General features: G+C 41.5%; 1 protein-coding gene across 1 annotated transcript; it reads right to left on the bottom strand.

Moving 5' to 3' along the window:
* Positions 1–4488: 4488 nt before the first annotated feature.
* On the bottom strand, positions 4489–6319 carry LOC311040672 (kelch repeat and BTB domain-containing protein 8-like; the record flags this gene model as incomplete). The annotated part of the gene is made up of 5 exons (XM_084051002.1): positions 6283–6319; positions 5880–6014; positions 5590–5784; positions 5226–5369; positions 4489–4539 (listed from the first exon to the last, which is right to left on the bottom strand). The coding sequence occupies exons 2-5, from the start codon at positions 6009–6011 to the stop codon at positions 4489–4491; spliced, it is 522 nt and encodes a 173-aa protein (XP_083907128.1). The 5' UTR covers positions 6012–6014; positions 6283–6319.
* Positions 6320–16550: the final 10231 nt, after the last annotated feature.

The raw sequence follows: 16550 nt of genomic DNA, 5'->3' as shown, positions 1-16550 counted from the left end.
AACCAGCAGGGGTGCAATGCTCAGTGGACGGGGTTGCACGTCGAGCAACCACTTATTTGGTCAGGGGGACGCGCAGGCACACGCATAGATTTAAAACTACTTTAAATTCACCCTTCATCAAAGTTTACAAAGGCTCCCGACTCACGCCAGGTACATTAACATAGGAATTAGCCTATATGCATATCAATTGTCCATTGTGTGACCTGTACTGTAGGTGTTAAATGACCCTGTCGTCACCTGTTGCCATGTTGCAAATCCCCAGTATAAGTAGTGTTGTCAGTGAATGCAAAACGGATGCACCCACGCCGTTGCACTCCCAAGTGCGCATCAAGAGATGCAGGAAAGGCGTCCTGACTGATCTGACGCCATTCGAGCTTGATGACCTTAACGAGATGAAGCAGGGACCCCTAGCTGAGAGATGAAGCAGGGACCCCTTAGCTGAGACAGATGAAGCAGGGACCCCTTAGCTGAGACAGATGAAGCAGGGACCCTTAGCTGAGAGATGACGCAGGGACCCCTTAGCTGAGAGAGAGATGAAGCAGGGAATGTAGTTCATCTTCAGGAATGTAATTACTTTACTTAAAACACCCAATGACCACTTATGATTGATAATCACACTATAACAAGGATGTGTTTGCATCATCGATGAGGAATCCAAGCTAATAGAAACTGCAGGCTTTCTATTCCTGGAAAGTTGCAATGCAATAATAGAAGCCATTGTTCTCGCGTTAATAAAAATCTAAATAATAAACTTGAAATCTTGTTGGGAAAAAAAAATCCTGCCTAATGATGATGTCACTGGTAGACGGTTTCTGGACTGTCCACAGCCCTCCTCTGAGACACAGACCAAGTAGAAAAAAATGGTACCATTTTATCATGAGTATTAGTGAGGACCAATTATATGAAGATAGGTTGAAAAGTGGTGAAGTCGTCCTTTAAGAATGGCTGGGTAGACGAGATACGACTCGATGCCTTTTTGCCACAATTTGGTGCGTATTTCTTTGAACGCACGGCGATCCTTCGTCGTACCAGGGCTGTAGTCGGCAAAAAACAGCAGTTTGACTCCCCCAGGTAGAGTCGGCTTGGCTTTCCGTGCTCCCTCCAGGATCGCCTGTCGGTCGGGGAAGTGTAGCAGCCTGAAGATCATCGTCTTTGGTCCCGATGTCTTGTTGGAGAAGATCCTATGTGCCTTGTCGACGGTCACCACCGCATTACGCAAGCTCTTCATGGTTGGGATCCATTTAGGTAACATCTTTTGGAGATAACCCCTCGGATCGTCTCCTTCAGCACCAGTCGGCTGACGTTATTAATCCTGGCCCGATCCTCCAGCTTGTTCAGCTTCTTCTGGACCCTAATCAATTCAGCAAGGCAGGAATCATTGACCCCCTCGCCCGTGCGCACGTCAGCTTGCAGGCTATCTATCCGGTTGGACATCGTGTCAAACTTTTCAGCGTGGGCCACTAGTTGCCCTTTCAGGGACTTAAGAATATCGCCATTCTCCGCCAAACCTTTCTGTATAGGGTCCATAGCTTGGCCAATTGCGTCTTTTACGATGGAAGCTACTAGTCCTTGCCAGGTTCCCATCTGCGATGGGTCGGGTTGTCCATCCATAATGGTGAAGTTAAATCTTAAATTGTATCAACGTTGAAAAAATTTTGGAAAAAAAGTAGTCTGAGTCAAAAAATATATATAAAAAGAGGAAACTTTGTCAGCGCTCAGTGCCGTGCGGCCATCTTGCTTCGTGCCTCACGTGACCGCCATTCTTTACTATTTTTAAAAATCATTTTCAAATAGTTCAAATAGCCAATCTACAAGCTGTAAAAAAATTTAATACTAAAAAATGGCAAAGAAGTTTAGGGATAATGGGTAAGTCACCGGCGAAAATAGGGCCCATTGGCTTTTCTTCCCGTTTTGCTGCCAATTTAATTAAATTCAAACTTTATTCCAGACACACAGGGGGTCCACAGAGTACATGCAAAATCAACATCACACAACAAATTAAACAATAAAAATAAAACATAAAATCATAAATAGAGCCTGACTCTCCAGTGTTTACGCAGCCTGGACGAGTAGCGGAGACAGCTCTTCCCAGGATTGATTATATCCTCAATAATACTGTTCCGGAACTCATCCAGGTGAGACATGAATCCATACATAGAGTGCCTTAATAGAGCCTCACGTGTGGATTCCACACGTTACACACAAGTGACTGGCACTATGCCATCTAGGGAGCTTAAGTAGTATCCTCAGGGCATCATTGTAGGCCACTTTAAGCGTCCACATGCTACCTTTCTTGTATGTGCACCACAGCTATATATACACATGATTATATATAAGTACATATATATGAGTATGGGAATGCAGAATGCTTTAAAAAGTGCACATTTGACAGGACCTGAACATATACTGAACCTGCGAAGCAGCACATTAGCCTGGGCATAAAGTTTGCGGCACTGTCTAGAGATATCTCTATCATCATGGTACCACAGTACTTGATTTCCTGGCACACAGAGAGATGACTGTCACATAAGTGAAAGGCTGGGAAGGCCAATTTCTTGTCCTCATGGCTTCTCACTATCATGATACTACTCTTTTTTTTGCATTATAAATGATGTCATGATGATCGTTGCCATAATTTCAGCACACTTTCAATAACTGCTGTAACCCTCCACTGTATGGACTCAGAACGACCAGGGGCCTGTTCCTCAAAAGGTGAATAAACTAAGCCTGGACTTAAGCCAAATCCAGACTTGACAAAGTCCGGTCCATATAAGCCTCGTTTATTCCGTTCCTCAAAGCAAAGCCAGGCTGAAAAGGAGCGACTTTGTCGAGCTAGGCTTTGTCAAGCCAGGCTGTGTCGAGCCAGGATAATGAAGCCAAGCTTCAGGTATTTCTATAAAAGACCATGAAAGTCGATAGCAGAATCCTTGAACTTGACCAATCATGGAGTCCAAAACCAGAGCGGCGTTCCTCTCTGTGGCTGAACAGCAGCATTGCAGCAGCTCATGAAATCATACAAGGAAGTAAAATCTAAAATGTATTATAAGCGAGAAAACGCGCGGCCGCGACCGCAATAAATAGATCCAGGGAGAAAGCGTGGCAAAGTATTGCAAGCACACACAGAGTGTGTGTGTGTGTGTGTGTGTGTGTGTGTGTGTGTGTGTGTGTGTGTGTGTGTGTGTGTGTGTGTGTGTGTGTGTGTGTGTGTGTGTGTGTGTGTGTGTGTGCGTGCGTGCGCGTGCGCGCGCGACGGGACGGCACGGCACGGCACGGCAACGGGACGCACGGGACGGGACGCCGGGGGGGTTGACCGCGACTGGGGGCCGCGACGGGATGAGCGGGGGACAGGGGGACGGGGGGGGGGGGGGGGGGGGGGGGCGAGACACGCAATAACCCCACATTTGCAAGACCACTTTGGTAGAGGTTTGGGTTGTGTAGTTACCTTGCCATCATGATGTAACTCCAAAGGTGGACAAGAAATAAAAAATAATTTCTCCATTGACTAGAAATTGATAATTTAAAATATGCTCCTCATTGACTTACATTCAGTGAAAAAAAAAATCTGTTATATATTATCAAACATCTAACAACAATATGAACTATAGTGTTAACAGAGTGACAATGACATCCCATGAGTCATTGTGAAACAATTATGATTCATGGTCACACACTATTTCAGTAATATAATTAATTTGATTATATCTGATTGTATTTATTTCATTTTATTTGAATGCAAGGTCATTAAAATGAGTCCATATTCAAACACATGTGTTGAATTAACTGTGGAAAAACTTGAAGAACAAGGCACTGGATTAAGTAAGCTTGGCTGTTAGCCTGCTCCTGACCAGGCTAACTTCACAGCTAAATTGCCATGGTAACTAAGGTAGGATTGCTTCAATTCTCTTTTGAGGAATCGGCTCATGGCTAAACTTAGCCCGGGTGAACTGGCTAAACTAATCTTCAAGCTAATTCAGCTTTTGAGGAACCGATTCAGCCCTAATCCTGGCTAAATTAAGCCAGGATAGGTGTTAAAGCCAGGCTTAAGCTTTAATTCTCTTTTGAGGAACAGGCCTCAGGTCATCAGCGTACATAAGGTGATTGATGATATCGTTACCTATAAGACAGCCTGTATTGCACTTATTTAATTCACTACATAGATCATCCATGTAAACGTTGAATAGCAGATGTAGCATTACCCCATTTAATCTGCATTTTCTGTTTTGCGTACCAAAACACCAGTATACGCACAATGTGCTTAGGTATGCCTCTATCAAGCAGCGTCTGAAACAGTTTGTAATGGTCAATCATTTCTTTAACTGTGCCGTGTTTCTTTTTAAATCCAATCTGGTTATCTGCAGTCAAGACATTTCAAGACGTACTAACATGATTCTTTCCAATACTTTGGAGAGGATGCTGGTCAGAGCGATAGGTCTATTAGTTAGTTATCAATGCTGTTTAGTTTACCTGCCTTGTCTTTAAGGACAGGCACTAATTGTACAGAGGTGATTGATTCTGGAGGGACACCATGAACCAACATACCTGTAAAACACATGGCCAGTAGAGGGCAAATGTTATGGCTTGCATATTTGAGGTGTTCAGCTGTGATGTGATCAATGCCACATGCCTTGTTGTTATCTAGCATCATAATGGCATCAACCACATCATCAGACCTGATCAGTACATTTTCAGTGGCGGTGAAATTGTCCTTTTAGGCAGTTTACAGCAAAATAGTAAAAATGGTATGGTGCATTTATATAACACTTTCCTCCAAAGACTGTACAGTGTACATTACATTCACAGTACTGGACAGATATGGAACTCAGACATGGAACCCTTACCTGCTCCGGTTCCATGTCTTGCTCAATCAAGGACACCTCGGGCCAGCCAGGAGGAGCCGGCGATCGAACTGGGAACCTTCCGATTCCAAGACGGCCGCTCTACCTCCTGAACCAGTGCCACCCTGGCAATCTTGCCAATTGTGACTTCATAATATTATGAATCAGGTTGATGTAATGGCAGTCATAGACCATGGCCACATCTGGCTGATACTTGCCCGAGAAATCATGAGTGTATAAGTAGAACCAAATGGACCCTTAGGGTATCATTTGGTTCCATGTATACACTCTTTAACACTAATGATTTTATAGTGTATGATTAATCATCAACACCTAACTAAAATGCACATCATGATAGTATCCCCTCAAGCTTGTCTTAACAAGTCTGACATTTTCCAAGCTCTGCCTTCGGGTAGGACACTTGTTTAACCACAACATGGCAGCCTCAAACACCATCTCCTCCTTGGGCGCATTGAGATCATCACTGGCCAGAATCTCTGTCAGTTTATCCACAGAGAGAGACAGGAACTCTTCCTAGGGGCAGAAGAAATACAGTAGATTAGCTCTCTAGGTTCCAAAACATTTCCACGGCCCAAAGGACACCCAAGCTCACATTGGTTGCGTTGTGAGCTTGTAGATCAGCCATTTGCATCATTCAGTTTTATAAACGATTACATAGATTAGTTCAATTAACTGTTACACTCCTACAACAGACAAACAACTTTGTAAATGTAAGGATCCCTCAATCACTGACCTGATGACAGACGTCACTGAAGTGATCATGGATGTAATCCATGCTGTGTTGCTCCAGTTGCTTACAGGAGTGGATCTCAGCAAAGAGGTGAATCCCTACACAGTTCTGTTCATCCATGTTGTAATGCTCCATGAAACGACAGCAGGCCTCTTTAATAGCAGTAACATTTAACAGGTTTGCTGCTGCTAGCAGGGCCTAGACCGAATACAAAATATATGTTCTTTTAAGCACAGAGGCAGGTAAAAATGGAGACAATGAATAAGGTTTATACAACTTATGATGATAAATACCTGCACATTTGCTGTGGAGATGTCCACCGTTGACGTGTAGGCATAGTTCACCAGTGAGCCAAACTCTTCAGCCTCCACTTCATTGATATTAACCCTGTGCTCTCTGGACTCCATCATTCCAGTTGTAAACATGGCCTGTGCAGTTTGAAAAAGGTTGACCTGCAGTGTTCATTGTTTAGGCCTTTCTTTACATAGTCGCAACAATGAATTGACTGGATATAAAATGATATTCAGTTCACATGAAAGCCAAGGCAGAATTGAATAAAAGTAGCAGATCTACAAGCTCACAACACATTCTGAGCTTGTAGATCAGCTATGTCTTTCTTTCTTTTCTCATAAGAAATAGGTCTATCAACGCCAGGTCAATAAATGCTCACATGTAAAGTTGAGGGTCTGCATTTACCTCAAAATAAGGACTAAAGGAGGCTAGTACATTCCGATGGCAGGGGAACTCCTTTCCTCCACAGCAGATAATCACATCACACAACAAATTGTTGAGCCGAAGCCTAAGACCTTGTTGGGATGAGTCTCCTCCGTGAACACCATTTTATCCATGTTCCTTTTGCTGGACCAGCCTGTACAACAGGAGGGGAAGGAATGTATGGTCAGATAGTAACGGCTGTTTGCATACTGTCACACAGTATGTGTGACAGCATTACATGGATGCAATCACAATATAAGACACTTTTAGCAGGTCTATGTTATGGAGCTTGAGCTAGATAGCTGAATATGATTTAAGATGTGTAAATGTTAATTTACACATCTTTTTAATTATTCCAATTATTGATTTATTGTGTATTACTTAGCATGTGAATCGCTAGCTTTGGTCCAACGTTATATGGACCAGAGCTAGTGAATCACCTGAGATTTGGTGACAGTTAGGGTTACAAACCAATGATGACTGATTGATTGATTGATTGATTGATTGATTGATTGATTGATTGATTGAATACTTTATTAACAGTTTGCAAATAGTACAGTGGTACACAATGGTGCTAAAAGGATAACACAAAAGGCCCTAAGGGCTTGTTTCCAAAAAGTCAATATTACTAAAATAAATGAATATGCATTAAAGTGATGCACTTTTACTCCCAGTGTAAAGTAGTGCAACTACTAGACAATAGACATACACAAGATATGTATTTAGGACAGCTTTTGCTAAGGGTGGTACAGTGTTGAGCATGATGGGGTGTTGACCATAAAGATGGCTGTCCTTTGTTAAAACTTAAAAACATGTCATCTGAGCTGTTTAGATTGGTCTTCTAAATGTAGCATCAGACCAGAGAGACAGAGACATTTTGCACTCAAAAACATTTTGTCAATCAATCAAAAGAGACAGAATGGCTCAACAGTGGAAGGTTATTATTTACTTTGATTTCAAAGCATGGCAAGAAGCAGACCCAGCCAGCAATGCTGCACTCAGCGTGCAGTGAGCAGTGTCGCCAGATTTTTCGAGAGAAATAAGCAACGAGGTCTATGAAAACAAGGCAAAGGAAGAGAGCCACATGAGCACTGTGGTATTTGAAAATAGCCGATCTACAAGATTACAGATCTACTATTTTCAAAGACAACATTTTGGAATATTTTCATTAACACAAAATAGTGTATGGGATGCTCTGGCACAAAGCACTTTCAGAAGGGGCTGACAAATGCCTATTCATTTGGGGTCCTTGACATGAAAATGTTTGAGAACCACTGGTTTGAACAACATTAGGAAACAAGCCCAAACAATCAACTACACTTTAGAAACAAGCCCAAATAAGCAACTACACTTTAATAAAGGCAAAAATAAATAAACTTAAACAGAAACACAAGCCCAAAGTCGCTTATAATACGCGGACATGGCAACACTGACCTTGTCCGTTGTAACGGCACAGAGCCTAGGTTCACTCATCCCCAAAGGTACAAATCTGCTCTTGGCCCTGAACGGACAGACCCACACTGGCCCACTATGGGCTAGCCCCAGCTCAGCCCCAAGTGTGGGCTGCCCACTAGGGTTTAACATTTTCCGGGAAATAGCAAATTTTAATTCCCGGGAATTTTCAGACCTTTTCCCGGGCTTCCCGGGAATTCCCGTTAAAGGGTAAAAAAAAAAAAAAAGTGCCCAATAAATGCATTTATATGTAGATACTTAAATAGCCAATTTTACATCGAGGTGCCCAAATGTCCCTATTGTGTCCACCTATGAACTTGCACTAATAATGACTTAAATAGATTTTTTAAATCATATAAATATAATATATAAATATAGCTGCAAGCAGCAACAAGCGGTTGAGAGAGAGAGAGAGAGAGAGAGAGAGAGAGAGAGAGAGAGAGAGAGAGAGAGAGAGAGAGAGAGAGAGAGAGAGAGAGAGAGAGAGAGAGAGAGAGAGAGAGGCAGGCAGAGGGAGAGAGAAGGAGAGGCAGGCAGGCAGAGAGAGAGAGAGAGAGAGAGAGAGAGAGAGAGACAGAGAGAGAGAGAGAGAGACTAGGATGACTCTTCTACAAGAACATGTCAGAAAATTGACAAACAAATACTGTCAAAATGCCATTTCATCTTGTCTTTAAAAAGTGAACATGCATTAATTAATAAAGTCATGATTTTTTTTCAGTAAATTATATTTGGCCTGGTTAAATTGGGGTTTGAACCAGGGACCTACAAACTTGCAGGTAGACAGTGTACTGACTGAGCCATTGGATAGACAGAATTGGATTTCATGTGTGGTAAGTTATCATACAGCATGGATTGCTAATTATCTATATATATATACAATTTGAATCCTGCGCCATGTCGGTTGTCTGTAACGTTGTATGTAGCCAGTGTGACGTCATATGACATCACGGTCGTGACATCACGATGAGACACGCCAGTGTGACGTAATCTCACGACAGCATGACATCACATCCTACCTAAATAGGTAGGATGCACCAGTTCGACGGCTTCCATCCTCAACACAACCCACGCCGACGACCCTTTACACAAATAAACTGCTAACTTCATGTCCTGCGATTTCAACTATCTTTTCACATTGTACACCACTGCACACTCCCCACAGGTCTGCCATACCAGGTCTGAGTAATCACAAAGTGGGTTTTGGTCATTGGAGAGGTGATGCACGTCACCTCTTTCTGAAGTGGGTACTTTCAAAGCCTGCCGTGGATTTAGGAGAGCACAAAACTCTCTCTCACACTGTGAGGTGCCTGTAAGGTGGCACTGCAAAGTGAACGACGCGTCACGCTAGACGTTCGGGCCGCGTAGCGGCCCGAACTTCTAGTATATCTACAAGCTCATAACGCGTCACATTGTAGACCGGCTGTATATGGTTACTGTAGGTGTTGTATTAATAATTAAATCTGCAAAGTAACAAGTAACTAAAGCTGTCATATTATGCTGTAATTGTAGTAGAGTAGGAGTAACACAAATGAAAAGTAAAGTAAAAGTACCTCAAAATTGTACTGTGCATTGTAATCACTTGTATTGGTACTTGAGTAAATGTAAATAGTTACTTTTCAGCACCATTGAGGAGCCAATGACTGACAGGCTAGGTACCACCAGGTGCACTGATTGCTAGAGTGCAGAGGGACATGGGTTGATATTAATGGTCTTAACTGAAAATGTATATATCACACAGCTTAGATTATTTTTGATTAAATCGGAGTGATGTAAAAAATATCTGTAGTGTAAAAATTGCACGTTCATATAATGTCAATGTATAGTTTCTTGTGTCTGGGTAGCTCAGTTGGAAGAGCTCTTGACTCTCATTTAAGACCATAAAAGGCAACCGGAAACTGACAAAATACGTCACCCCTCTTCAAAAGGGACAGATCTACAAGCTGACAAAGCGGCGCGACGCACCGCATGACAAATTGTAGATCAGCGCAAGTGAGTTCCTCACACAATTAGACGTTTATAAAGTAAATAGCCGGACTTCCGGAGGCGTGGCTAAGCAGATGGCTGCCTGAGATTTCAGCTCTCTCCGGTCAACGATAGAAACCTCTTCAAACTCGAGATAAAAAGTTTCAATTATAATAAATGTTGTTGTAATGAGTAAGGGGATACAAACAAGGAGTCGAACAGTTAAAAATATTCGAGAAAACATCACGGAAAACACCGAAATGGACGGAGAAAGCAACCGGTTCGAGACGGACAAAGCGACAATGAGGAGACAACAGCTGCCCTAATCAAGAAGGGAATGGAAAGCATAACTCAAGAAATAAGGGATCTTAGAAGGGATCTGAAGAGTGAATTATGCACTTTCAAAGAAGAATTTAAAAGAGAACTGATGGCAGACCTCAAACATTTCAGACAAGAAATAGATAAAAAACTTGACGACACCACAAAAGACATCCAGGAACAAGACACGAGAATCGGCGAGGCAGAAACCCGTATAGCAGAGACAGAAGGGTGGAACAATACCGTACAGGACGTGCTGCTCGTGTCTCTTGAGCAACAGCAAATTTTGCAAGAAGCCTTAACAGAGCTCGAGGGTTTTTCCAGAAGAAACAACATGAGGGTCTACAATGTCCCAGAAGAAGCGGAGAAGAACAGCACGGTCCAGGAATTCATCGAGAAATTACTGTTGGCAGAACTTTCCTTACCACCAGATACCGACCTACAAATACAAAGGGCTCACAGATCTCTAGCTCAAAAGCGAGGTCCAGAATTTCCAGCACGATCCATTGTGTTAAACTTCCTGCAGTTCAATACCAAGGAGATGGTCCTTAAAAAAGCATGGCAAACGAAAATTGAAATTGGGGGCAAACGCCTAAACTTTGACCATGACTACCCAACTGCAGTGGTACAGAAGAGAAGAGAATATCGCGGAATTAAATCGGCATTGACAAAGAAAGGAATTAAGTTCCAGACACCTGGTGCCAAGATCAAGATCAAGTGGACCGACGGCACACGCACCTACGACGACGCCAGGGAAGCCGCGAGGGAGCTCTCCAACAGAGGAATCGCCGTGGAGGAGCCGGGCCCAGCCGCTTCTACCACGACGGAGACGGAGGCTCAGCCACAGCGGAGCCAACCATGGCAGCACGTCGGAGGGAAACCGAGAGGCAGAGGAGCAGCAAACCGCGCAAGGGAGAAACTCAAAGATTTCCAGTGGGGTAACCGTAACAAGTAACGATACATAAAAGGTGGGAAAAGGATGCCAAATGAATCCAGGACCAATGTTTTAGGTGTACTGATAGTTTTTTCTTTTTTTTCTTTTCTTCCTCTTAGTTTTCTCCTATGAGACAGACGAGCCAATAAGTAAGTTTAGCTTTTGTGTTTTTACCGCGGGTCCCCAGACCTGCGTTTGATTGAAAGAGGCTCTGTCGGTCCTATGAATAACTATCACCGACATAAAAAACGTGTCTTATTATTTGTACTTTTTTTTATCTAAGTTTATTATAAAACCACGATACCTTATATTCCATAAATGGCTTAAATACATGAAATATGCGCGACTTTCATGCACGCCTTAATCTATGGTTCTTTTTCTTGTACTCTACTTTTACTGTATTTTACCTTTTGGATAATGGCTAAGGGGTTTCTAGACAGGTTTTAGTTTTTTTCTAGGCACAGTATATATTTTAAAAATGATCAAGGTAGCGTGTAGATGTCAGCTATTCTTATTTTATTTTATTGGATAATGTCTTGTTGTGATGATTTTATTTTTCTCTCTACTTTCCTGTCCTTTTTTTTTCTCTCTTTCTAAAAATTACATGATTCAATTGACTCTTTTTTGATAATAACTAGACCGTAGGAGAAGTACTCAGACAGGTCTAGTAAGTTGGACACAGCTCGAGTGGATTTTTGGCTTTTTGCTAAACAAAGTCCACAAGCAGCGGGGGGCCTCCACTTAGAGTGTTGTTTCCCCCCCCTACCCTACCAACAGGGTTTAGTTATGAGGTGGCAAGAGTGCACTTTTTTTTGGAAGCCACATGATGATGTATGTGTTTTGTTGAACAACCTTTTCTTTTTTGTATGTATTTGTTTAACTGACTGTATTTTTTTTTGGGCTGTATGCATCAATATTACTATGAAGACAAATTACAATGACAGACAGACATTTTAAGGTGATATCTCTCAAAGTAAATGGGCTGAATAATCCAGTTAAACGGAGCAAAGTCATTAGTAAATTAAAGCATGAAAAGGCACAAATAATATTTTTGCAGGAAACGCATCTCTCTCAGACGGAACATGAGAAACTTAAAAAATGTGGTTTTAGAAACACTTTCTTTAGCTCTTGTAAATCAGGAAATAAGCGAGGGGTATCGGTCTTAATTCCAAATTCCCTAAATGTAGAACTTATAAAAGAGTATATTGATAAAGAAGGAAGATATATCATGGTGAAATGTAAGCTAGAGGGCAGTGTTGTCACTTTGCTGAATGTATATGCCCCTCCAGGGAGTAACAAAGTGTTCTTTAAAAATATATTAAATTTGATAACAACGGAATCAGAAGGAATATTGATTTGTGCTTCAGATACAAATAATATTCTTAGCAAATTGGATACAACAAATAACAAGATAGATAAATCTACGCAAACAAAAATAATAAACGCCCTACTAGGAGAGGCAGAAATGTTTGATGTATGGCGAGAATTTCATCCGTCTGAGAGAGACTATACACATTTCTCAGCTCCTCATTCTGTACATAGAAGGATTGACTATATATTCATGTCTAAGGGTGACAGACATAGAATAAGAGATTGCACATTAGGCACTACTGACATATCGGACCATGCTGCTGTTTATTTAACCCTACACCTAGACAGTAGACCGAGAAATACACTATGGAGACTTAATACAGGCATGTTAAATAACAAACTTTTCACTGAAAGCATCAGATCCGAAATAAAGACATATATGCAAGACAATGATAATGGTGAGGTGAGTCCAGTGATACTATTTGATGCAGCCAAATCGGTTCTCCGCGGAAAAATGATTGCTATCACTTCAACTATTAAGAAGGCAAAAGACTTAAAATATCAAAATTTAACCACAAAATTAAAACATTTGGAACAACAACATAAAGACACGCTAGAAATCCGATTACTACAACAGATTAGAGAGGTAAGAAAGGAAATTGATGATGTTTATAAAAATGACCTTGAGAAAAAATGTAGATTCATAAGACAAACATATTATGAATCGGGCCCAAAGGCTACTAAAATATTGGCCAGGCGGCTACGTAAGCAACAGGGCCAGAGCACATTCCATAAAATCAAAGACCATCAAACGGGAGAAGTATCCAGCAAACTGGACGATATCGAGAGAGCCTTTGAGTCATATTATAAGAATCTTTATACACAACCCCCTCAGGCTAGTAATGAAGCTGCGATATCATTCCTAGATTCCTTGGATTTGCCCTCTATCGGAGAAATGCAAAATAAGATCATGACTGCGGAAATAACAATAGAGGAGATAGATAAGACAATATCTAATCTCAAAGCAAATAAATCGCCCGGCAGTGACGGGCTTCCGGGAGAATGGTTTAAGATTTTTCGAAAAGAACTCATGCCAATGCTCCTGTCATCTTTCAATTTTACTCTAAAGGAGGGGATTATTCCTCCTTCATGGAGTGAGGCAGTCATAACAGTGATTCCCAAGGAGGGCAAAGATAAGGAACTCTGTGGCTCATATAGACCAATATCTATTCTGAATGTTGACTATAAAATATATGCATCGATTATGGCGAGACGTTTGGAGACTTTTTTACCTGATTTAATAGATAATGACCAGACGGGTTTCATTTGTGGTCGTCAAACCCAGGACAATATAAGGCGGACGCTACATGTCATGGACCATATAAAACAACATAAGTTAAGGTCAGTATTAGTAAGCCTCGATTCGTTAGGCATACGACACAGTATCCTGGAGCTTTCTATTCCTAATACTCAAAAGATTAGGCTTTACGGAGGAATCAATACAATGTTTCGAGACATTATACACAAAACCCACAGCAAGAGTAAAAATAAATGGTCATCTAACAAACCGGTTCGCTCTGACGCGTGGGGTCAGGCAGGGCTGCAACTGTAGTCCTGGACTGTTCGCGATTTTCATCGAACCTTTGGCCCAGGCCATTAGAGAAGACCCCGAAATACAGGGAATAACCTTAAAGGACTCGGAGCATAAGCTGGCCTTGTCCTCAAAAGAGAATTGAAGCAAGCCTACCTTAGTTACCATGGCAATTTAGCTGTGAAGTTAGCCTGGTCAGGAGCAGGCTAACAGCCAAGCTTACTTAATCCAGTGCCTTGTTCTTCAAGTTTTTCCACAGTTAATTCAACACATGTGTTTGAATATGGACTAATTTTAATGACCTTGCATTCAAATAAAATGAAATAAATACAATCAGATATAATCAAATTAATTATATTACTGAAATAGTGTGTGACCATGAATCATAATTGTTTCACAATGACTCATGTGATATGTCATTGTCACTCTGTTAACACTATAGTTCTATTGTTCATATTGTTGTTAGATGTTTGATAATATATAACAGATTTTTTTTTCACTGAATTTAAGTCAATGAGGAGCATATTTTAAATTATCAATTTCTAGTCAATGGAGAATTTTTTTTTTATTTCTTGTCCACCTTTGGAGTTACATCATGATGGCAAGGTAACTACACAACCCAAACCTCTACCAAAGCGGTCTTGCAAATGTGGGGTTATTGCGTGTGTGTCCCCGTCCCCGTCCCCCGTCCCCCGCTCATCCCGTCGCGGCCCCCAGTCGCGGTCAACCCCCCCGTCCCGTCCCGTGCGTCCCGTCGCGGTACACCCCCCGTCCCGTGCGTCCCGTTGCCGTCCCGTCGCGCACGCACGCACGCACGCACGCACGCACGCACGCACGCACGCACGCACGCACACACACACACACACACACTCTGTGTGTGCTTGCAATACTTTGCCACGCTTTCTCCCTGGATCTATTTATTGCGGTCGCGTTTCCTTTCTCGCTTATAATACATTTTACTTCCTTGTATGATTTCATGAGCTGCTGCAATGCTGCTGTTCAGCCACAGAGAGGAACGCCGCTCTGGTTTTGCACTCCATGATTGGTCAAGTTCAAGGATTCTGCTATCGACTTTCATGGTCTTTTATAGAAATACGTGAAGCCTGGCTTCATTATCCTGGCTGTACATAGCCTGGCTTGACAAGGCCTAGCTCGACAAAGTCGCTCCTTTTTAGCCTGGCTTTGCTTCGAGGAACGGAATGAACGAGGCTTATATGGACCCGACTTTGTCAAGTCTGGATTTGGCCAGGCTTAGTTTATTCACCTTTTGAGGAACAGTACTATTTAGGAGAGGTGAGGCCACTGGAGCCTGGAGCTTTAAATGGGGATCTTATTCGGGTATTTACCCAGGCCTATAAAAAAGAGTCCAGAAGAACGGTGTCAAAATGATATAAGGGCCTGGTGTCAGCCAGAACTAACTCCACAGAGTATATTAAAACGAAATGGGAAAAAGAGTTAGAGATCAATATTTCTACAGATGAATGGGAAAATATGTGTAAAACACAATATACGACCACTAACTCAAGAACGTGGAGGGAGTTCTGCTGGAAGAATTTAACCCGTTTTTTCATAACACCTAAAATTAAATCAAAGCAACTGAAAACAGATCAACCATGCTGGAGACAGTGTGGCCACATGGAAGCGGGTCACGCTCACATATTCTGGAAATGTCCCAAAATTCAAAAATATTGGCGAGATATTCACGCCACCATAGAGACTGTTCTTGGTTTTGAGATACCTCAGACCTGTACCTTGATGTTGTTGGGAAATATTCCAGAAGATTTCTTGACACAGGACAAATATCTAATCAAAATCTTTCTAGCAGCAAGCAAGAAAGCGATCACGCGTCGCGTCGCTGGTATCAACAGGATCCCCCAACCAAAGACAATTGGATGGACATAATAAGGGAAATATATTCTATGGAAAAACTAACATTCATACTTAGACTACAAGAGGACAAATCACACAAATACTGGGAAAAATGGTCTTCACTTTTTCAGCCCAATATGGTTACATATTACATATTGGTTATACATGTTACATATGTATAACCAATATGTAACAGAAATAACTAACAATTGTAGAATGCAGCCTTTTTTTGTGTATTTTCTTTTTTTTCCTTTTTATTGTTATTTTTATTATATTTCTTGTGTTTTAGTACTGTTTTTTCGTTTTGTATTTCAAGTATGTGTATCTGTCTTTTGAAAATCTTTTGTTCCAATAAAAATTGAGTTAAAAAAAGTAAATAGCCGACTCTCACGTGTAATGAAGAGAATAAGACGTTTATTTACAGTTTAACCTCATGACCAAAGGGTAATAAGACTCAGAATGGATATTATATTGTTAAGTCCCCGTTTAGGCGAAAAGGGGATGCAACATAAAGTCGGAGTGAAACCCATTTTTATTTAGAACTTAATGTATATTTACATGAACTTAAGTAGACTTTAACAAAATCATATGACACAAGGAGCAATTCAGGGAAATAAACATAATCATTGTAAACCTAAGCTTGAGTTTTAAACACTAACCTGACAAACAAAGTTACAATGAAACCCTACGTATTCTCTAGTCTCTACTCTAATTGAATCTAATAAAATTGACTTAATACAAAAAGCTGGCTTCCGTGGCCCAGTGCTTTCACATTACATGTGAAACCTATCATGACATGGCCAGGCACTGGGA

The sequence above is a fragment of the Gymnoscopelus microlampas genome (assembly GCF_963454915.1).
Source record: "Gymnoscopelus microlampas genome assembly, chromosome: 24".
Lineage (NCBI taxonomy): Eukaryota > Metazoa > Chordata > Actinopteri > Myctophiformes > Myctophidae > Gymnoscopelus > Gymnoscopelus microlampas.
The sequence above is the reverse complement of the archived record's forward strand: the minus strand, read 5'-3'. Positions and strand labels throughout refer to the sequence as shown.